This window comes from Aristolochia californica, unplaced genomic scaffold (assembly GCF_029961685.1).
Source record: "Aristolochia californica isolate CCGP_79_NKW_82.1479 unplaced genomic scaffold, dmAriCali1.0.hap1 SCAF_16, whole genome shotgun sequence".
NCBI lineage: Eukaryota > Viridiplantae > Streptophyta > Magnoliopsida > Piperales > Aristolochiaceae > Aristolochia > Aristolochia californica.
The window spans coordinates 21,202,906-21,225,941 of NW_027181837.1; the positions used below are offsets into that span (position 1 = coordinate 21,202,906).

The following is a 23,036-nucleotide window of genomic DNA, read 5'->3' on the forward strand; positions in this document are numbered from 1 at the left end:
AATAAATATCTTCGAGTTTTAGCTTTCAATTTGTCCTTAGGATCAAGATTTAAAACATGAACAACACATTTTCATACTTTAAAATAGTTAAAACTAGAATTTTACCTGAATTATGTTAGTGAATCCTTCTATGAACCCAGCAGCAGTGATTTTGACTCTCAGTGATGGAGACCAGATTCCTGAGAACGAACCCTTTGACTCATTTAATACATATGGGGTTATCACTTCAACCACTCCATCTTTTGAGCTGTCACCTCTTTGCTCTCTTTCATCTGGGGCTGCAGGTTGTATATCATACCCATCCCTGCTTTTTCAATCTCATTTTCTCTCCAGTTTTTCTGTGTTCCGAACGTAGCTTAAAAGCATTTTCACGTTCAACTAATTGGGCTTAACATGGTTACACCGACGAGCTTCTATAGAATATGGTGGGTGTGTCGGCCGAAAAACTCGTACCAAAGTGGATACAGCCTACAAGAGAAGAAAGCGCGGAGGCTTGGATCTGGAGGGAAACGCGTTTTTTGAAAGCAAATCCTCTCTACGGCCACGGTTCAACTAGTTACCCCTTTTACCCCTCTCCCCGACAATCACGACTCTCGTCGCGGTGGAGCTTCCAACTTCGGAGCCCCCGAAACCCTCTCCCGGCGTACGCTGCCGATTTTCCGACCTTTCGATCGACACACTGTCGACGATGAGCAGCAATATCGCCGGAGGCGGCTCAGATTTTCATCTTCCCGATGAAATTCTCTCCGTCATCCCCACGGATCCTTACGACCAACTCGATCTCGCCAGGAAAATTACTTCCATGGCCATTGCGTCGCGGGTCTCGACGCTCGAGTCTGAGACCGGACGACTACGACAAAACATTGTCGAGAAGGACCGGCTTATATCTGGCCTTCAGGATAAGCTTGGGGAGATGGATGAAATGTTCCGTGATATGGATGCGAGGCTAAGGGCGACTGTTGACAAAAATGTAATTGTCTTTTTTCCCTTCCTGTTGCATTTCTACTGTTCCTACGTTCTTTTTTGTGTTGAGGTAGCGATAATTTTTGAGTTACGGGGGGCTTTTACTCTGCTTTTATTTGTGGGGTTAGTGCAATGAATGATGTTCCTATCATCTCTGATAGTGTCTAGCTGTTAGGGGGAATGAGCTGAGAAAGTATAAATTCCAATAAGAAACCTCATTTCCACTCTCTATTTAATTTCGCAAAGTTCTCAGTTTACCTCGCTTGTTTTATTTCTCAAGCAATATAAAATTTTTCTTACAAAAATGAAATTTTAGTTGTTTTAACTGGAAAGGATCGTATTTGAAGGTTAAGCTGCTGAGTGAGCGAGATGCATTGACAGCAACGGTGAAGAAATTGAACAGGGATTTGGCAAAGGTGAGAAGTCTATTTAGTAAATAATTTAATGCATTTAATGGTGATTCAGTCTCTCTCTCACATTGTTTTATAACTTTATGTTTCAAGGAGAACCTTCCTTATATTGATTATCTATACGATTTCAGGCAGAAAGTGCTAGAATAAAATTGCTGAATTTCATCAATACAAGATAATGTTCCTCACAGCTTACCTAAATGAACCATAAAAAATCACTTGGCACGCAAAATTTTGACTGCCACACTGTTCATAAAACCATTAATAAACGAAGTTGCATGACTTCATCACCTGCTTTGCCTATAGATGGTGACATTTCTTCTCTATTTTTTTTTTCTTGTTTTTGTTCTTTGCCTGCAAATATCTTTTTCCTTATATATAGTCTATTAATCAAATGGTCCACTATACTTTAGCCTTTCCGAGTTCTTGCTTACTCTTTTAACATATGTGAGAATTCATTTGTACTCTGTCTTATTTTTTATTTTTTTCACCACATATATCTTTAATAACATGCAGATTATGGATCAATGTTGAAGTTTGACAAACACCTATCATATCCTGCTTACCATTTGACTGCGGATAATTGCATTTAGTGATTGAAACCCTTCTCTCCTTTTTTGTTATTTTTTATTACCAAGTGCTTTTTTAGTTGTAAGTCAAGAGAATTCCTTTGCTTTCCATGAAATTCACAAGAAATGGACAAGGAGGCATTGTTAACATGAGTCAAAAAAAAAAAAAAGACTTTTGATAAATTACATTTTTAATGGGAATGAACATAATTTCTGTTAGACTTGAAATTTTCTAGCCTTTCTTGAGCGAACATATTTCTATAAAAGCACTTTTTAGTAATGCTTTGTAATCATTTTTAGAAGACCCTGTGGTTACTTAAGGACCCTTTTGCACATTATGTCAGATACCAAGGAAAGTCAATTCTGGCTTCAAAAGGGACTCATCTTATAATGAAGAAATGGAAATACCACCTTGTCAATTTATGGTAGTGTAATTTCACTTGTGGTATCAACTGGGCAGAATCCACATAAAACCGATTATACAATCATTCCTTCTATTTTATGGGCTATCTATCAAGTCTACGAATAGGCCCTTCAATGGTAAGGAGTCAAATGCTAGAAAATTAATTTCTGATAGATACTTCCATTAATAGATTTGAGACCATAGTCCCAATTTTTTAAGTTATTCATCTTTTTTTATCCTTAACTATGGATAAGAGATAAAGAGAATGTCAAGAACTAGGTCTTTTACTTACAGAACACATTCTCGAAGAATAGAAAAAAAAAGTCAGAAGGTTGTTTATGCATCCTCTTGGGTGTTCAAAAAGTCTAAACCTGTGACCCTAATGTCAAGAAACTTCAGCTCTCTTGTAGAATGAACACGTGAACTGATGTAACCCCCCCAAAAAAAGTCTCTGTAGTTGTCACTTTCAAAAAAGAAATTGTTGTCAAGTGGGTCAGGTGCTCATCCTTAGTTGAGCTTGTATACTTACAATTTAAATGAGTAGAAATAGTTTTAATAAAAAACCAAAATGAATGTGTGTTTTGTTGCTCTCATTTCCTTTTCTGGGTAGCATGTACTGAAATATGGACATTTAGATATTCAAAACAAATATCATGAATGAGGTTAACAATATCGACACTGATGCCTTCTTCCAGAGCCAAGGCTTTCCTAGTATTATCAAATCGTAAGGATCTCTGTTGTTCTAAGTGTCTCTAAACAAACTTGTTGTTGACCTTAAAGGAAAATAAAGAAAAGAAGTTTGCATGCTGTAAAGGAGGTGATATGCTTATTGTTCAGCTGCCTCAGTAAAGACAAACTAGTCTGCAAGCCAACATCAACCATGATAGTTACGTAATTTGTTTCAACATGGTCTCTTGTGATAATTCCTATTTTTTTTCTTCTGAAAACGCTTATAAGACTTCCTATTGTATCAAAAGTCGTGAAAAAACTTCATTTTTAATGTGTTGTTATTTTGGTTGTTTATTAAAGCATTAACAGGTTATATTTTTCTAGGGAGTATTTATTTAATATGCATTTTTTTTACCACATGGCAAAAGGCGATTTTATTAAGGAAGCTCCAAGAAATGAGGATTAATTAATGTAGGGAGGCTTCTTATGTTTAACCTTATCTAGGCCCTTGCATTATGTGGCTGATAACTCTAATATCTTTGCTTTCTGTTGTGTTTGATAATAGTTCTACTTGTCAAAAGAAGGAAAAAATCAGCTTGTTGCATCTTATCGAGAACATTATTTGATTCTGTCTTACACATTTATACATATATTGCCTTGGCATTTATGGAATGTTCTTTGTGAGTTATTGGATTCAAGTCTCACCAGGGTTTAGGGGTTGTGTGTTTAATCAACATTCAAAACAAACTATACCACGCCCACTAACTTTAAGAGAAAAATTATTTGACTGAAGAATCATGTGTGCTTGACCTTAATGTTGAATATGGATATTATATTTTATCTATCTGTAGCTTGATGCTGTTGATCTTCAAACAAAAATAAATGGAAAAGAAAAAAAAAGGCTTGGTGCCATTGTGTTGTAGCTACTACTTTCTGTTTGTGCCATCATAATTTCTTTTCTGTTTGTGCCATCATAATGTCTGGATTTGTTTTGATATTATCTTCTTTAGACTTTTGGATTTGATATCTTAATCTCTTGTGTCCCTATGTTGCCTGGACAATATTTGGTTGAATAATCAAGATTACGGCTGGAAATCATGAACAGAGGCCCAAAAAACCATACATAGAAGTAGAGAACCAGTTGGCTGTTTTGTATATTTATGTACGCTTTTGGTATTTGAGCATATTCAATGCCCAAGGAAAATTCTGGTTTCTGCTTTCTTTTCTAGTTTCTGAGGAAAGGTGCTTGGTTTGACTTCTATTTACCTTTACCTGTGCCTTGTGTTATTTTTTTTAGTTGGTTGACATTTCAATGATTTGTATGCGCTGATCACATAAAGGTATCAAATGAAAAATATGCTATTTTATCTAATTTTAGGAGCCATGGTGCCTCAATAAAAGTACTCTTATATCGAGACTGGGAGATTTACATAAATAACTATTTCATTTAGCAGACTTAAAAGGGCATCTGGAATCATGTTCATATTTCAATTTTAATTAATTTTCAAAGTTCAATAAATACTTTTGATTTTCACTTATCTGTTTCAACAGTTGGAGACATTCAAGAGACAGCTGATGCAGTCATTGAATGATGATAATGCACTTGTAAGATAGTACTACAGTAATCTCTCTCATTTAGTGGGTAGTTACAGATGTTATTTTCTTTCTATGAACTGCCCTGACCAAGGTAAGTTGAAAACTCATGCATTCCTTGTTATTCGACAGCAAGCAGAGACGGTTGATATTGGCACATGTGACCAATCAGTCAAACAATCCTCCTTGGTGAAGGGTAATGTTTACATCATTCATTGTAAATGGCTTATTATACTTACATCGAAGATCTATTAAGCATGACTGTTTAACTTTTTTATGGTATCATACATCAGATGAAGCCTCAAATGACACTGTGGGAACAAATTATGTTGGTGGCTCTACAGAAAACAGGGAGATAGAAGGTAAAGTTGCTTTATTCTGTTGGAGTGTTTTATACCCTTTTTTGCTTGAAAGGTGAAGTGTTTACGCCTTAACTCTTGATTATTTGATGTAATTCAAACTGTCTATTTGCATACAGCTTCACGGTATATGGGTCAGAGATTTTCGATCACTCCATACATCACTCCACGACTTACTCCTACAGGAACACCAAAGGTTACTTCAACAGGTGGTTCTCCTGGGGGATATTCTGCAGCTGTATCTCAAAAAAATGCATCTGGTATGACATCACCCACCAAGTCTCATTTTGAAGGTCGGGGAATGTTGTCATCATGGTATCCCCCAAGCGCACTGTCCTCTGCACCGAGCTCCCCTCCTCGTGGACGCCCTTTGCCTGGTGAGTATAACATTAAGTTTTACTGTTGAACTTCTAATGATTTTGTCCAGACAGTTGACTACTTTGGTGAAGTTAGTTTACCACTTTTGCTTGTTGCATACACTGTATTTCCTTAGTATTATGTTACTGACCAGGGTTGTGTGCTTGTAAGCACGAACTCCTCGTATTGAGGGAAAGGAATTCTTCCGCCATGCCAGGTTAGTCTATGTATCTGTTTTTATGTTCCTAGACAAGAGAAGAACTGCTTTATGATAGAACTAAAATTTAAAATCTTATTTAGCAATGTACCATTTCTTGTCATAATGTACTTCAGAAGCCGTCTCTCATATAAGCAGTTTGGCGCTTTCTTAGCCAACTTAAAGGAGCTCAATGCCCAGAGGCAATCACGGGAGGTAGTACAGTTTCAATCTTCCTACTGGACTTCATTATTCCTTATTCATAGCTCAAAGTCTTGCTGCCACTAATTATTATCATCTAATAACAAATTATCCTTCTTTGATGCAGGAAATTTTAAGGAAAGCAGAAGAGATATTCGGCATTGAGAACAAAGATCTCTATTTATCTTTCCAGGGATTGCTAAATCACAGTGCAGCCTAGACCTTGAGGAAAATTCTCTGACAGAATAGCTATAGTAGCAAGTACTCTTTCTGTCTCTCTGGCTCTGTGTACTCATTAGTGGATGTGTGGCTATTTGGCAGTGTTTGATTCAGTAGCATCAGTTGATTACAATGGTTTGTGTACAACACTCCTAACCTTATAACCCCACCTCCTGCAGGTACTTTGTGGTTTCGTTGTGGCCTAGTTACTGATGATATGGATGCGCAACATGCAGATAACTTAACTGAGAACAAGATGTAATGGTTATCTTCAATACTGCTGTGCTAATGCCTAACAGAAGATCGGTAAGTGTTGCTGTTGTTCCTTGGGCATAGAGTGGGTTGCTGGAGGCAGGCTTTACAAATTATTAGTCCATGTCATCCGCATGGCCTACTCTTCAATTCCTGTGAACATTTTCTTAATGCCAATTGGGTTTTGACTGGAAGGGGTATTTGTTTATTTTTAATCTTAGATAATTTATGTTATCTGACTTTCTTTCCAACATACTTCCAACGTCGAATTTGACCCGGGGGATCTATAGAGGGATTAGATTTTTTTCTTTTTTTTAGGTATTCATAAAGAAAGTAAATCTGACTAATTTCTAGACAGAGATGGAGAAAGAGAACGCCAACTTGTCTTATTTTTCAAGGAACGATGAAGATTTTAAGTTTATTAGTGAAATAGATGGTAAATTGTTACATGATCGAGAATATTTTATAGACTCAAAGTTTCATGAACATATTTAAAATCTTTCAATTGCTCAAGAGGTATATTTTTATATTCTAAATCCACCTTTATAACTGAAAATTCAGATTAAGATATCTAGTGTAAATGGTGTTACATGAGTTAAATTTTCATTTGTCTGCAGATATTGAACATAAGATCAGATATTTACTATATAATATGTAATTTATATTCAAATGAAATGGATCGAGTGCATATTTTATAGGATTAATTCAATATAAAAAATTATTTAGTGCGAAATACTATCTCAGCCATATGTTCATGGACAACGATTATCTTAGTTGTTTGATTAATGGTTATCTTAGTCGTAATTATGATGATGGCCGTTTTGTATCAAATGATTTTTTTTGTATTGGATTAATCATATATATATATATATTCGTATATTCAATAATGGGTATTATGAGATTCTTGATACGTATAACAGACCTAAAAATTTAATGTGCAATAAATACATAAATTGGAAGATGAAAATCACTCCATAGACCCCAGGTCACTGAGGACCACAACCTGACTGTCAAAAATCCTCTGCGGATCTAAAAATCACAAAAGCAACTCCATTGCCATTTCCTCTGATAGAGAATCGTCCAAACTGCTACTCCTCCAATCACCTCCTCCCACCTCATCTCCTCCTTATCTCCCCCACCCAAAACAAAAAACTCCCCTTATCTTCTTCTCCTTCTCCCGCTCCATCTCTTCTCTTATCCTCCTCCCCTCCCTCCTTCTCTGCACAATCTCTGTGAGAAGAAGAGAAAGAATTAAAAAACTCCAGACACAATGTCTTCTCTCCTCCCCACCCCTCTCCCCACTACCCTCTCCAAGCCCACAACCAAATCCTTCTCCCAACTCTCCCTCAAGTTCCGCCCCGCAACCTTCTCCGCCTCCCTCTCCCCTCCCCAGCCTTCCGACCTGTCTTCGTCCTCGTCGTCTCCGTCTCCCTTGACGGCCTTCTCCACTGCTCTCGCACTGTCTTCCATTCTTCTCTCCGCGCCGCTTCCCGCCGCTGCCGACATCGCCGGCCTCACCCCGTGCAAGGAATCTAAGGGCTTCGCCAAGCGGGAGAAGCAGGCAGTGAAGAAGCTCGAGTCGTCGCTGAAGCTGTACGCTCCCGACTCGGCGCCGGCTCTGGCCATCCAGGCGACGATCGAGAAGACCCACCGGAGGTTCGACTTCTATGGGAAACAGGGGCTGCTCTGTGGGTCTGACGGGCTGCCGCACTTGATCGTGAGCGGGGATCAGAGGCACTGGGGGGAGTTCATCACCCCCGGGATCTTGTTTCTATACATCGCCGGCTGGATCGGGTGGGTTGGTAGGAGTTACTTGATCAACATCAGCGGCGATAAGAAGCCGACCGAGAAGGAGATTATCATCGATGTCCCCCTGGCGTCCAGGTTGCTCTTCAGGGGATTCATCTGGCCCGTCGCTGCCTACAGAGAATTCGTGAACGGAGACCTCATCGCCAAGGATGTCTAGACAACGTAAGCCATTTCGATCTTTTCTTCAAACGTAAGTCTTTCACCATTATTATTTGGCTGGTTTTCTTGCATATCAGATCTCTTTTATATAACATTAACAGTTCATTTCGTGAAATGTATCAGCCCTTTTACATCTTTGAAAGTTGAAAAGAACAAATGTTCTGATTTGGGTTTCCTCATGCTTTGATGCAGATGTAATGGACTGATTGGAGAAAAGCTGGGAACAGTTTCAGTTGTCGAATGATCACTTTATTGAAAACTCTATTTTGTAACTCTCCCTGTATCAATGTTGATATATTTTTGCCAAAACAATCTGATATGTACTTCGCGTTTGTTCAAATCCGTTTCAGTGCTGTATTTGTAGCTTCGTAAATCTGATGAACATTGCATAACAGTAGAGCTTATGAACCGGATCAAGTGGTAGATTAATCCGACACCGAACAATTACTGTTAAGAAACTCCTTTCGTCGCCCAGGATTCGAACTCTTGGGGTCTGAATTCTGTAATGCTTAAAGAAAACGCTTCCAGGCTTACCCAAAAGCTCCATGGAGCTTCTCCTTACTCTAGTTTTGATTAACTGAAACAGCAACATCAACGTTACCTATGTTTTTTGTCAAAACAATCTGATGGACTTGGCTTTCTGTTCGAATTCGTTCTTTTTTTGTGTCTGTTTTTCATGAATCTCATCGTTCCCGTTAGGTAAGCATAACTGTCGAGCTCAAGTGGCCAAACTGAATCAGATACTTGAAAAAATTAACTGCCCAGAAACACCTTTCGTCGCCTGGAAACCGAACTGTTCGTGTCTGAACTCTGCTTAAAGAAGACACCTTTGAGGCTTACCCAAAAAGCTCCATGCAGCTTCTCCTCTACTCTACTATCGATTAAGAAACTTCAGCACTACGTATGAATTTACAGAAAGAGTGGAAGATCATCTAAGCAATAACAATTTGCTGTGCAGTGTGATCTTCACAAATACCTTTCATTGCTCAGTATATCCACGTTAAATCCCCAAGCCTAATGAAACTAGCCGACCCAACGTGAACAATACACGATATTGTGTCTAACATGCAAAGAATACAAATGAAATACAATCTATTAGTGCACAGGGAACATTGATGGTGCAAGTACTTTCACTAGTGCAAGTGACAAAAAACTAGGTTCTTACGAAAAATGAGTGAAAGTAAAATTCTTTCCTTCCTTCAGGGAATTCACTTTCTCTCTCACAGCCCATGTCTTCCTGCCCTAGCTCACCTAGGGTTGGTTTCTCTTCTCCTTCCTCTTTCTATTTTACTTTCCAAAAAATTACTTTTGCTCGGACAAATAGATCACCATGTAATTCACTTTTGCTTTCGCTTTCACTTCCCAAGGTGATCTACTTTCTAAATACATTAACCTCTCTCTCTCTCTCTCTCTCTTTCACTCTCTCATCTGTTGAATATCTAAGTATTATGGAATCCTGAAATCAATAACAAACATTTGACTCTAATACTACGTAAAAGTAAGTCCCCATACGAATGCCTGAAGTTAAAAAAAAAACTATTTTCCAACTAATAATCATCAAATGACTTTTCCATGTATTAATTCATATAGGATTATTGGTAATAAAATTTCGGTAGTGAAAAAAACAGCAAATATGTTATATAAGTTGATATCAAATGTTAAGTGTTTATGAATACATGAAATATTCTAAAGATTGATCAAAATACAGAAAGCTCTGAAAATGCTTCTTTCTTCCCACTCGCGCAGATGACAAGGATCAAACCAAAGACAACCATAATGTGCTGGTTATACATATGGCAAAGCTATTAAACAGCCTTGCCCTTGCAAATCAAGGTTAGTTTAAAACAGCCCAGTGAGAGAACCAGAATTTCAGTATTGAAACATCCAAGGGAAAAGGTTGGATATATTTGCAATTTCTAAGTCTAATGCAATTCGAGACTTGAAGGGAAGAACACAAAAATCCATGGAGAATGTTGATCTGGCTCTTTTCTTCAACAGCCCAACAACTTTAAAAACCAGCCAAGGTTAGGCCAATTCCCTCCAAGCATCTCAAAGGCCATATCATCTTCCATCCTCAGTCAAAAGTGCTTCTTTGTTGACTATTGGTATATGGGCACTCCAATCCAAATTGTAGTCTTCTACAGCCTGCTCTTATCCTCTGCTTTAAGCTTGAAACGACGTGTATAATATTAAGCTGTGTTTATCTCTTCTGCTTCATGAACCTGTCAAATCTCTCATCAGTCACTTGCTTAAGCTAGGCATCAATTCCTCAATTTGCATGCTTCATTGTTCACCCAATGCAAGCGGCTTACTCTCAGGCACCCGATTACTTCATGAACCATAATCTGTACAAATCAAAACTGCTAGATTCCCATGATCAACAGGAGGAGGCATGGAATCTTGTCTGGTTGTTCCTCTCATTATGGGCAATTTATCTTTCCTCAGCTGCTCTCAATCACTTCGGAAAAATCGCAAACAGGTGATGGGGAATAAAAACATGAACATCTGAAAGAAATTTTTGTCTTCTTGACTGTGTGTCCTTGGAGGGGAAAGCCCATCCTACTTGCAGTCGAATGGATTGGCATGTAAATGAAAAGGTAGACAAACCCAGAAGAAAGTAGCACCAGAGCCACAAGAGGGTACTCGGAGAACAAAGAATACTTCTAGATGTAGCAGAAGTAGAGAACAAAAACAGTGAAACACCCTAAATCTCCAGTGATCTTGTTCAACATGGCTGTGCTCTACAGATTCACTTCTAATGGCATCTACCTGTCAATAAAAACGAGTTCAGTAAGGAACACGATGCCAGGCATCAATCAACACATAGACAGGTTTGTCAGACTTGAGATTGCAATCTCTCTCCAGTCGAACCCAGTCTTTCTTTTACTTTTTAGCAAATTTCGTAAAGAAAGGCCCTTTGAAGCTACTTGCAGAGTTGTCTGCAGTCGGTCCCTGAGCCAATAAAATGGGGAAGACGGAAACCGAAAACCCACGAAAGATTTACATAAAATAATCGAAAAGATTTGGAGTGGGGGAGGCAAAGGTATCGGATGCGATTGAACCGTACAATATCTTGCGTTTTGCATCAGACAATCACTTTTTATGATGGAAAAAAATTATAATAATCTTATTAAAATTAGGGTGTAACATAAGCTTATCTCTTAAATTATCTCTTTTTTTTTCAGAAATTTGTCGATTTTTTTAAATATATAAAATTTGAGCTTATTTATTTTAAATAACACTTTAATGTAAACAAATCACAAAATATGTCTAAATTTATAATATAATAATAAATAATTATAATATATTATTTACCTAATTTTTTAAATTTTTATTTATTCATTCTTAATTTTTAGAGTGCCCATTTTAATATAAACTTTAAATTTTACTCTAGCATGCAAATCACTTAAAAGTATAAATATTTAAATTTAACAAAAATTCCAATTCAACACAAATTCTCAAGTTCTATCTCAAATTTAGTACTTTCAAGTAAAATTAAAACCGAACAATCCCAGTAAGCATATTTAATTTCATGGTTCGAGATTTAACCCTTGACATGCACCAAAGAAAAATAATTAATAAATAAAAAATTTACAAGTTACATGTTGTTGAAATATTGTATTATTTATGTATGATCAACATTGGTGAAGTCTAGTTTTTTTTTTTTTTTTTCTCTGAGAAATGTAAGAGATATGAAGTACATAACATGGCGTACAGATGGTGGTACCATTAGCGAAAACTCATGAGGTACATGAAAAAAAATTAAACTAATAAATAAAAACAATTGACTCATTTAATTGTTGCTTTTATATGATCGATATTCGCCAAAAATCCTAGTTGTAGTTTTTTTTTTGTAAAAAAAAAAAAAAAACAAGTACATAATAACATGGAAGAACTACTAAGGTTATGGTAGCATATCTCAAAAGCCAAGGGGTATTTCTCCCTGAGATTAGGGATATTGTGCCCATGTGGTGTTGATTCTCAACCTAATGATATAGGTGACACCTTTTTTCTTTTCTTTTAATCTTTGGATAATAGCACATGAAACTTTCAAAAGGCTCTTTTCTCATCTCTAGTGGACCAAAAGACTGCCTTTTCAAGGGTGGTCACTTTGGTGAGTTTGAAACTTCTAGCTCAACTTAACTCAGCTCCTAACTCGGTCAAATTAATTGAGTTTGAAACTAAGATTTTCCATATCAGTATCAAGTACTATATTTTATACTTGGTATCTACTACTCTTTTAGCATATATATTCATATCAAGGAGCCAAATATTAGTGAGGCTTGAAAATGGGCAATAATATTTCAATTAATGATCTTATTAACTGAATAAATATTTTTCTTGTCAAGCTACTCAAATCATCTGACAAAAAAATGTTTAATTTTTTTACTAATATACGACATATTTTTCTCTCTCTTCCCCCATTTTGATGAAGAAATTAGATCACTTTGAAAAATAGAGAGTGAAAGTTCATTTTTAGGTGATTTAGTTAACGTATTTTCTATATTAAAGTGTGTAATCGAAAAGAGAGAAACAAAACAAGATAACTAGAATTTTTATCATAAACAAGGCGGATTCAGCTTCTTTAAATAATGCAAATTCCGAGCATGAACACACTATAGACACTTTAGAGACTTCACATTCTCTGACCAACTTTTGAACTGTATAGTTCCATTATTTACTGAAGTTAATTTAAGTAAATTTAAGGTAAACGTACATATATATATACACATACACACATATATATACCTAAAATAGTTCCATTTTCTTGGTGGCATGAACGTTGCATATGACATATATGTGTTATATAGGTACCATGTAAATGTACAACCTTAATTATGTCTCATTTTTAGACAAGTGATCAATAACATGAACATGCATGTGTAGATGCATGACAATAACTGTATATATGAACCTCTCAAATATGAACTTTCAGAATTAAGCTACTAATAACAAAGAAATTGATAGATTAGGTTTGGTTAAGCCTTTTGTGGGTGATGGGGTTAATCACCTAGCTCGATGTGAATGGAACCACACCAGGACCAGGCACCTAATGTTGGGCAACTTGCTTGTTGACGCATGCAGAAAAGACAAACCAGTTAACGCTGTATAAATTCCTCGCAGAGCCATCTTCCCCGTCCAGGCTGCACCCTTTCACAGATTCAACCTTTCTTAGCAGAGATGTCCTCGGTTCCCCACTTCGGCACAGACCCCGAATACAATTTTCCGGCAGGGTATTGGGACAATCCCACCGATGCCGACAAATGCGGCGTCTGGGCTTCAGACAGCTTTCACCTGGGTCCCGGCCTGCTCGATACCATCTGGTCCGAAATAGACAGTACCCCCTCGGATTTCCAGACTTCCTTTCCTGACCGGTTTGGAGTCTCGGTGATGGACATCGCCGGGGTTGAGACGAAGCTGGACGGAGGGTCCAACCGTGCTCCTGCGAATGCTTGCGGGTTGATGGACAAGTGCGGTGGGTTCGTCCCTGATTTCTGCTGTGGTTACGCCGCTGCTTCTGTAGATGATCAATGGGTATTTACAGACCCAATCTGCTGTTCATTGTTCTTCGTGTTTCTAGTCTTGGAATGATTCTTGTAATTAACTAAACATTTGTTGACGAATCTGCAGGAGTTTCATGGCAATTCGTTGTCCAAGAATGGAGAGTCTGGTACAAAGGTGGCACGTTACTCGGAAGAAGAAAGGAAGGGAAGAATCCTCAGATACTTGCAGAAGAGAAATCAGAGAAACTTCAACAAGACGATCAAGGTAGACCTTCCCAGATCCGCTCGTTTCATATTAAGTCTTTAATGTGCTAAAAATCTAGCTTTAATTCATCTCATGCGCCATTAGCTTAAAGACTCTCCATCTGAAGCTTCCATCTGGTTACTCCAGTATGCATGCCGTAAAACCCTAGCAGACAGACGCCGGCGAGTCCGCGGAAGATTCGCCAGCAACAATGAAATCCATCGCGCAGAAGAGGAACACCACGACGATAGCAACAAGGTATGATCAACTCGACTATATAACCAAAATTCACGTAAATGAATTTCATTCGTCAAAAGACTCCAATTTTACCGGTTTCATCACTCTCTGTGAATCTACTTGTTCTTAATAAACTAGTAATAACTCGTGATAAAGAATATTCATTAACAAAACTAATGAAAATCTTCTCGTTGGTTTCCCATGGATGAAATTGCAGGGTGAAGATAATGGGGTGAACTGGTATGAGCAGGCAATGTGCCTTTATCCATTCTTATTACTTGATTGATGGACGAACTGAAGAAGAAGAAGAAGAAGGAAAAGAAAAAGAAATCGAACAAAACCAAGAAGAAGAAGAAGCTGAAGTATTTGAAGCATATCATGTTCTTTCTTAATTTCATTTTTTTTCTTCTTCTTTCTTTCTCTTCAAAGTGTCCAATGCTGAAATAAAGTGGTCAGAATATGAATCAGATGAATTCCATGCAAATTTATCTGATTTTGATTTTTCTTTGGTAGATGCATTAGTTTCTGTCAGTTCCTAGTTTGGGAACCATTTGAATTCTCCGGTAAAAGTAAAAGGAATTTTGATGTGGGCAAGCTGCCTGATGAAGCAGAGGCAGCGTTTGCCCTCTTTTAAGTGAATCTCAAAAGGCGAACTTCTTTAAAAAAGAAGAGGGTATAAGAAAAGTTAGTGTTGAAATGGGATCTTATTAGTACAGGACCATGTGCTCTAGCAAACGGCCATGTACTCGACCAGGATGAATATAAATGAAACCACGGTGCCCATTCACAATTTGTTGCTTATAGTCAAGTTTAGATTTGTTAGTACGTGTACCAACAACGGAATTAATGAACGAAACCCATTTTTATAGAGAAACGAGTCACATTCGTCTTCTCTATGTGATTAGAAGGGACCAAACCGATCTAACCCCTCATATTGGCTATCAATTTAGATTATATGGCATGAGTTGTCTTGACATTTGTTGTAACAATCCATGTCCATCAATCTGTAATGGATCTCCTTAACCAAAAACCATGTTCAAGTTTTCTTCCTCAGCCTACAAGGCGGGGACAAGATTGAGAAGAAACCTTGTATAAGTTTGAGCCCAGAATGGGTTTTACCAAACATTGCCCGAGCTTGACCCTAACCATGACACTAATCCAACTTAATTAATTTACATTTTTTTTTTAATTTTATAATTATATATTTTAAAATAAAAAGAGAAGTTTATTTTTGGGTTTTTATTATCCTTTATTTATACACTATTTATATAAACTAATATATATATATATATTTATTATTTTATAGTGCCAAATAAATGGTAGATTGGGTCATGGACTGAAGTAGGTATAGATCAGGGAGGGATGGATATCAGGTTCAATTGGGCTCTATCAGCTTTCTAGGGCAGTGATTAGGTGGAGGCGTACATTATTCATTCATGAAGAAATGGAAGAAGTTGATTGCAATGAAATGTAATAAATTTACTGAGACAGATACTTTACCCAATTGTTATGAAGGCTGGCAGTTTGATACAAGTAAAGTGTGCAAACGTATAAGAATGAATGAATGAGAGGATAGCAGAAATTCTGGAGAAAGGTGAAATACAGGACTGGAGATGAAGCTCATGGAGGGTTCACACATGCACAACTGAATAGGTGCAACAATACCACCTGACTGCACTTTGGCTGTTAACTTCAGGTACATAAGTGGCTGACGAGCTAACTGAAAGATCCAAGAGAATTGACTCAGAACAGTGGGCTTTTTGCACCTGATGTACGTACCGATTCCCGTTTATAGTGCAACTGTTTCTTCCAATACCGAATTTTGGCTTCTACTCTGGCTGAAAACCCTACTTGTGTCTGCTTCTTCGAGTTGTTCTGTTCCCTTATCCACATTAAACTGTCCTCGACATCTTTCTTGTAGTGCTTGATCTCCTGTATCACATGATCATCCATTGGATAGAATGATCTCTGAATGACTATGTGCACAAAATATGGTAGTAAAGCAACAATCAGTACAAGAAATGTTGCCAGCCAATACAGAGGAGCAGGAGCAAGAGCTTCCACCAGGACACGGAAGCCATGTTGCGAATATAATGGAGGAAGTGCACCATATATGAGTAGAAAGATGTACCAAAATATGATACTGCCCCAAATACACAGATGTTGTATCCAACTGAAGTGGGATATGATCAGAGCAATTTGACAATTTACAGTCCAGATGACACATGTGAACATGGAAGCTCCCAGGTGGTCCATATCGGCTACCTCTCCCCCCACTCGGAAGGTAGAAGCAGAGAACATATGGACGTTTAATATAAAGATAGCAAGTGATGCAAAGATGCCGTTCATTATCCATCCGATGATGCGGAGCCAACCGAAATGGACATTCTTTTGGCCCTGCTGATAAAGTGCTGGGAACTGTGGAAAAAAGAGACCAATACATTGTCATGAGAGTAAAGAAAGGCAGAGGAGTAACAAGAGAGATCTAAAGCTTTGATATGCAAATAACCAACAGGTGCAAGAATGAAACATAACAAAACAATCATGAATATACATCAGTCAACTAAGAGCTGCTTGGTGGATTGAAAATGCTGCACCGGACACAACTTCAGAGAGCCGTGATTGGCACCATTCACTGAAGCAGGAGCTAATGGTGACACAGTCAAATGGGGAGGGCAAATAAACTTTTGTTGGTTATATTTTAAACATGTAGCATTTATAGTTGGTGTCAAGCTGATAAATGCAGCCAGTTACAGTAAAGATAGGCTAAAGATTATCCTTTTGCGAGCTCACAAAGTAAGCTATCATCTTTTTCAAAAAAATAAATGAATAAATAAAGCCTTTTTGCTAGATCTCCTTGACTGTTTTTCACTTTGGTAGATGCAGGAACAAATCATTCTTCCAATGCATTTTTTTCTATTTTTCTTGAGGCGGTGATCTTTGACCATTTAGTCTCACCTCAAGAAGAGTTTGCCTCATAAACAACAGAAGAAATTGTACAGGAACGAAAATAAAAGCTCATAGAGTTTGAAACTATAGGATCTTTTTTCCTATGTAACTCATAATCTGGGACTTCCCTTTTTGGCAATCCACTTCATGAAGAACTGATAGCAAGATGTGTATGGCCTTCTCGAAAAGTTGAAGTGAGAAAGAGAGCCTCCTCTAAACAAAGAGAGCTAGCAAAAAATTCTAAAAAATGAAGTACAAAAATCTTAACTTCGTGTGAAGATGAGAAGAGCGATACAAATGCAAGCTCAAGCCCAGTACATGCAGGTTCATGTGTTTCAATGTCATTGATGAAAAGCATATTTCCTGACAAATTAATAAACATGCAAAGGATATTTCATACCTGCAAGCATAAGTCTGATGACAGATCCTGCTCAAAAACCCCCAAAGCAATTACAGGCAATGAAGTCAGCACAACATTGAAAAGAGACATATACCAGTCATCGTATAGAAGCTGTTCAGAGAAACTTGTGTACAACCCATAGTAGAATAATGTAAGACCAAAAGCTATATTCTTGTAGACAAAGTAAAGGATCTGCAGAGGAAAAGATTACATAAAAGGTGGGATTAAATGAAGCATTACAAGCAAACCTCTGAAATTTAAGACGAAAGAGCTTACCATCTTCGAGATTCTCTTATAACACCAATGACCATGAACTATTAGCAAACGCTCCAAGAAATGAAACTGTGGCAATGAGAAGTCACTTGCCATTACAGCCTGCAAAGTTGGACCACCAACTAAACTTCTGTAAGAACTTGCAAAAGAAGGAAGAATAAACTTTTCAATGGTTTGAGCATAATACATAAATTTTTACTATAACTGCTGATGATGAAGTAGTCATACTTTCAAAGATGAAATATGATCATCAATGCTTAGAGATCTTAAGAAAATCAAATTGTTATAAAGTAGCTATATTACCTGCATTCCTTCCATGCCACTTATACCAACTCCAATATCTGCAGCTTGAATCATACCAACATCGTTGGCACCATCACCTATTGCCAGAGTAGTCCTACCGGTGAAATCTTTTACAGACCTTGTAATCTAAGAAATTCACACTTATTAGGCAGGGTTCATTTAATAATGACAATCAATTATGACTAAAGGAAAGAATAATCAAAAGTAAACAGCTTAGTTACTTGATTGCACAATCATCAATATAAACAGCATTTAAGCAGTATGAATACTTGGAATTATGTCAATAAAATAATGAACAAAATCAAGTTTTACCAAACATTTTTAACAGCATCCAAAAGAAAAAAATCTGTTGGGTGCACTGAATCAAAACTACCAGGTTGAATCCAGAGCCTCTATACTCTAATCGCATTCATTTCTGATTTTAAATTATTGTCAACTTCCATTCATTATTAATATATGGTCTAATTGTTGTATCTTATATGATTTTATATGTTGTTAAGTTTTTCAATTTTATACATATGAAACTGACTGGAAGTAATATTATCATGGGTGTTTTCAGTTACAAAACATTGTCCAAGAGGAATAAAAGAAAGTTATACCAAAGCTTTCTGCTTGGGAGACACCCTAGAGCATATAACAGACGCACAATTTACTGCCAAGCCCAAAAACCGGTGCTTCACATCACTTCTTAAAGCAAGTTCCAGAGCTTTCCCATCAACTACCAAACCAAAAGGTGTGCTTCTGTCAGCTTGATCCCAGGTTGCTTGATAAGCTTGGATTTGTTGTAAGATGTCTTCTTTCAAGACCTGAAACAAACTAGAAATTGTAAAAAGATTGCAAAGCATGACAACTAACTCAAACAGTTTCAAATGTCCAAATAAAGCATTCATAAGTAAATAAAAACCTTCTCATCAATGCCAACATTGTCACCTCTACTCAAATTGAGATGGAACTGTTTCATATCTTGTCGAAGTAAACTACAAGCGAATCTAGGGGAACAATAAGAAAGAAACAAAATGTTTCAGTTGGTTTTAAATATTTAAAAAAAGAGTTACTTAAATATCAAACCAAGCATTGACAAAGTGAAAATCCTCACCCAATATTTACAGCTGTTTCCTTTTTGTCACCAGTGAGTAACCATATTTTTAAGCCTGCTTGAGCTAGTCGATCTATGCATTCAGGAACCTGAGCAGGACATGAGGTTGGCTAAAGAAGATACTACTGATTGGAAGCACAAACTGTATTAAGAGTTATGGTAAAGAAAAAAGAAAAAAAAAAAGATAGCATACTCCTTTTTGTAGTTTGTCTTCAACTGCTGCCACACCTAAGAGAATCAAATCTTTCTCAATCATTTCAGATGCATTCTCCAGTAATTTCTCTCTCTCTGGACCAACTGTAGTCTTGGCCTTTGCAAATATTGAGCTCCAGATTTGGTACTCTGATGAATCAAGCTTTCTGTATGCAAATGCCAGAGTTCTCAAGCCATCTTCTGCATAATCTGAGAGGTGTACCACTGTTTCTGTCTGATATAACTTGCCATTTTCCGCAAGCCTATCAAGGATAATGCTGAAAATAAAATGTTCAAAACATAAAATGAGACCATGGAACCAATAGAAGGTGCACCATATAATACTGCAAACAGTCAATTCACAACTGAACTTGATTTGCATATCCAGACAATAAAAAACAAGCAAGAGCATTATTTAAAATTACTTAAATAAGCTTATTCCAACACCTCATCATCCTCACAAAAAAAGATTTACATGATTTCTAAAAATCCATTCCCACAACCGTAAGAGAAGACAAAATATCACTACAATATGATGGGAACTTATCATCAATGGATTCAGGAAAGAAGTAAAAGAGAATAATATTGAAGAAAAATAAAAAACTTACCATGGGTAAATTCCTTTCAGAGGATTGTACATTTATCAACTAATCAACTAATCCGGAATTATAATGTATAAAAAGTTGAGGCTTACTACACAAAAATTACCTGTCAGCACCTTTGCATAGGAGAAATATCTGTCCTTCTTCATTCTCCACTATGACAGACATCCTTTTACGGGAACTACTAAATTCCAGAAGATTTAGAAGCTTGTATTGCCTGCAAGTAAGATGGCACCTATTTAATTTTCACAGGCTTTAATGTAACATCTTCAAGAGAGCATAAGTTCTGAAATTTCACCTCTCAACTTCATTCCCGTTGGGATCAAGTTCCCTAACTGACATGACAGACTGGGTTCTTTTAAAGAATCTGAACCCAAACTCCTGCGAAGCAATTAAGAAAGCTACTTCTTCAGGTGACTCAGCTTCATATTTCAACTTGCCTGTTTCATCTTCTTCAACAGGTATTCCAGTATGGCATAGGGCCAAAACCCTGAGAAACATTGCTATCTCAAAAAATCGGGCACTTTTTACCCAGTTATTGTGCATCAGCCGATCATCCTTGAAGTTGAAACCTTTAATTGGGGTTTCATTCCGCAAATGCTTCTGAAGCTTTCCACCAGAAATGCTAGGATACTCCGAAACATGGTGACCACGGGCTTTATTTTTGGTAGCATTATCTGCTACTGAGAAATCAAAATTATCAAAACTTGGACTACTCATAAGATCTGACCTGTCACTGCTGAACACGAATTTCTCCAAATCTATATTCATTCTTTGTGATGCAACTAAATCAACTTCACTTACTTCACCCCCATATGAAACTCCTGCAATGCTACACTTTCTGAACTCCATTCGGTTACAAGTGAGTGTTCCAGTTTTGTCAGACAAAATCATCTCAACCTGACCTAGCTCTTCATTTAAGTTTGAAGTTCTAGCTTCAGCAGAGCTGCATGTTTCTTCATCAAACAGTTGTACATCCCAATTGATGAGCATAGCTTGTAATACTTTGACCACTTCAATAGAGACATAGAGAGAGATTGGAATCAGGTAACCATAAAGCATAAGTGCCCTTATGAACTGTAGCCCTCCGGCCAAAGGTGGATTCTGGGGATTATAGAAGGGATCATTTTCACCTGCTTGAAGATACCACCAATTCACAATTTCAAACTTTGTGTATAAAGAAGACCCAATGGCAGTGACAAGTGAAACCAAAATGAGCATGGTAAAGAGAACATAGATAATTTTATCCATCTTTCTCTCTATGCAGCTTCTCTTAGAAGGTGAGCTTGTGGAATTTTGGACTACTTTGGCATCTGGACCACTAAAAATAACCACACCATAGATGTATTGGGTATTACGAAGCTTTGAATCTCTAAGAAGCACCTGTGCTGGACACAAAGAATACAACTGATCTTCGAACTCTAAGTTACCCACAAAGTTGTAAAGGTTTGGGTTGGGGTCTTCACAACGAATTGTAGCTTTGAATTTGGAGAACTCCAAATCAACATCAAGTCCAAGTGTCACTTCTAAACTTCTTTTCGGTTTCAAATTAGTTTCTCCATCAAGATTCATGGTCTCAACATAACATAGGCCATCCTCAAAACTGGAAGATAGCAGAAGGAGATCACTTGGGAAGTATTCATTTTTCTCAACTTTGACTACATCTCCAACGTGAAGTGTCTTCCATGGTTTATTTATGAAATTGCCATTTCCAACGTGAACCTTAGTGGTTCTAGAGTTCACCTTCAGATCCTTGAAAATCAACAATATTTAATTAAGCATCAGCTAGTGTTAGAGCTACAAAATTTCCATAATGAGCATGAAGTTTCTAAAAACAACAGAGATTGACGGGATGAGATAAACTTTAGACTCTTAAAGAACTCCAAATCTTGAGCAAATTTAGCAAACGAACGAGGTAAATAATTGAGATAGGTAAGAGGAAGCAAGAGAATCTATGAACTTATGACAATGTTAAAGTGACAGAAATAAACTTTCAGAAAATTTTCTAGGTACCTGAAGGAACCTATGCCAGTCCTCAACTGCCTCTTTAGCCATGCTAAGCCCCACGACAAAGAATAATGGAGCAATGACACTTGGTGGAGAAAAGGGAGCAACAGAAGTAAATGACAACGCTGCAGTCAGAAGAAAATAAAGGTTTGCAACCCTTCGGAACTGTTCAAAAAGGGCCTTGGGCAGGAATGTCACAACATTGTACTTGGTCGTGGAGACAGAGTTATTTGGGTACTTCAACGGCCCTCTCTTGTGGACATAAGGTTCATTGCAGAAAACTACCCGAGTAAACCCCTCTCCTCCAAATTCCTGAGGAGAAGTAGACTCACTAACGTTGGGCCGCACGCAGTTGAATGAATAGAGTTTGCTCCATCGAAGCTTAGTCTTACTGTTTCTTCTCTGGTTCGTCGTCATAGAAAGAATTCCAATGATCTTTCAACTACCAGATGGATGCAAACGCTATCTCCAGGGCTCCAATTTCAAGTTTCATCAAAACCAAATATTCATGCACTAAAAGCCAATGTTTCTTTTGGTTATGATGAACTGATTAGGACTTTCATCCATCTCACTAGCTCCACAAGCTTCACACTGTAACTAGAAACCCTCCTTCCCTGAAGCTAGCCTCTATTTTCCAACTCATGCGAGGAGTTTCCCAGACTTTGGACCGAGGCTTCACCTGATGCCTTTTAAAAGCGGACGAACATCTACATATAGAAACGCTACAACAAAGCGATGCAAAAGGACGAGACCCCAAGTCTTCCTTCATGAAATTCCCAAGCCGTCGACGAATTCTACTGTACAGAAACGGGACAAATGGAATCTGTACCTTCATAAGAAGGACTAGAGTAAATCAATAAGAACTATATGATAATAGTGTTGAACAGATAGAGACAAAAGCAACCGGAAACAATACCTGCAAAACCGCGATTACTTCAAGAACTCGACAGATTTATCCCATGCAATGGGCTTCTGCAGTTAGTCCTCTCGAATAGACAAAACATAGGACGGACGAAGAGATTATTTGAAAGAATTTAAGAAAAGATAATGAAAGAGACCTTTAATTAAAT

The 23,036-nt window shown here is 37.5% G+C and overlaps 4 protein-coding genes across 6 annotated transcripts; 3 read left to right on the plus strand and 1 right to left on the minus strand.

Annotated features, from left to right (window-relative positions):
- The first annotated feature begins 257 nt into the window (after positions 1-257).
- Positions 258-6,444, plus strand: LOC137953193 (uncharacterized protein At4g15545-like). Of its 2 annotated transcripts, XM_068800460.1 has the most exons (10): positions 258-970; positions 1,311-1,379; positions 4,566-4,619; positions 4,740-4,803; positions 4,901-4,969; positions 5,086-5,343; positions 5,495-5,540; positions 5,657-5,735; positions 5,848-5,981; positions 6,119-6,444. In XM_068800460.1, the coding sequence occupies exons 1-9, from the start codon at positions 689-691 to the stop codon at positions 5,938-5,940; spliced, it is 1,014 nt and encodes a 337-aa protein (XP_068656561.1). In that variant the 5' UTR covers positions 258-688; the 3' UTR covers positions 5,941-5,981; positions 6,119-6,444. The 2 variants fall into 2 exon arrangements, with proteins under 2 accessions (XP_068656561.1, XP_068656562.1); XM_068800461.1 differs by lacking the exon at positions 6,119-6,444 and having other exon boundaries at positions 5,478-5,540; positions 5,848-5,936.
- Positions 6,445-7,265: 821 nt separating this feature from the next.
- On the plus strand, positions 7,266-8,551 carry LOC137953884 (photosystem I reaction center subunit III, chloroplastic). Of its 2 annotated transcripts, none has more exons than XM_068801425.1 (2): positions 7,266-8,162; positions 8,352-8,551. In XM_068801425.1, exon 1 carries the CDS (start codon positions 7,462-7,464, stop codon positions 8,155-8,157), a length of 696 nt encoding a protein of 231 aa, XP_068657526.1. In that variant the 5' UTR covers positions 7,266-7,461; the 3' UTR covers positions 8,158-8,162; positions 8,352-8,551. The 2 variants fall into 2 exon arrangements, with proteins under 2 accessions (XP_068657526.1, XP_068657525.1); XM_068801424.1 differs by having other exon boundaries at positions 7,267-8,190.
- A 4,973-nt stretch (positions 8,552-13,524) lies between these two features.
- Positions 13,525-14,532, plus strand: LOC137952787 (zinc finger protein CONSTANS-LIKE 4-like). The gene is made up of 4 exons (XM_068799854.1): positions 13,525-13,694; positions 13,791-13,928; positions 14,055-14,165; positions 14,362-14,532. Exons 1-4 carry the CDS (start codon positions 13,551-13,553, stop codon positions 14,428-14,430), a joined length of 462 nt encoding a protein of 153 aa, XP_068655955.1. The 5' UTR covers positions 13,525-13,550; the 3' UTR covers positions 14,431-14,532.
- Positions 14,533-15,639: 1,107 nt separating this feature from the next.
- On the minus strand, positions 15,640-22,442 carry LOC137953044 (probable phospholipid-transporting ATPase 4). The gene is made up of 11 exons (XM_068800230.1): positions 21,973-22,442; positions 20,258-21,711; positions 20,066-20,176; positions 19,359-19,635; positions 19,166-19,254; positions 18,974-19,058; positions 18,669-18,875; positions 18,070-18,195; positions 17,770-17,868; positions 17,494-17,685; positions 15,640-16,562 (listed from the first exon to the last, which is right to left on the minus strand). The coding sequence occupies exons 1-11, from the start codon at positions 22,381-22,383 to the stop codon at positions 15,888-15,890; spliced, it is 3,726 nt and encodes a 1,241-aa protein (XP_068656331.1). The 5' UTR covers positions 22,384-22,442; the 3' UTR covers positions 15,640-15,887.
- Between the last annotated feature and the right edge of the window lie 594 nt (positions 22,443-23,036).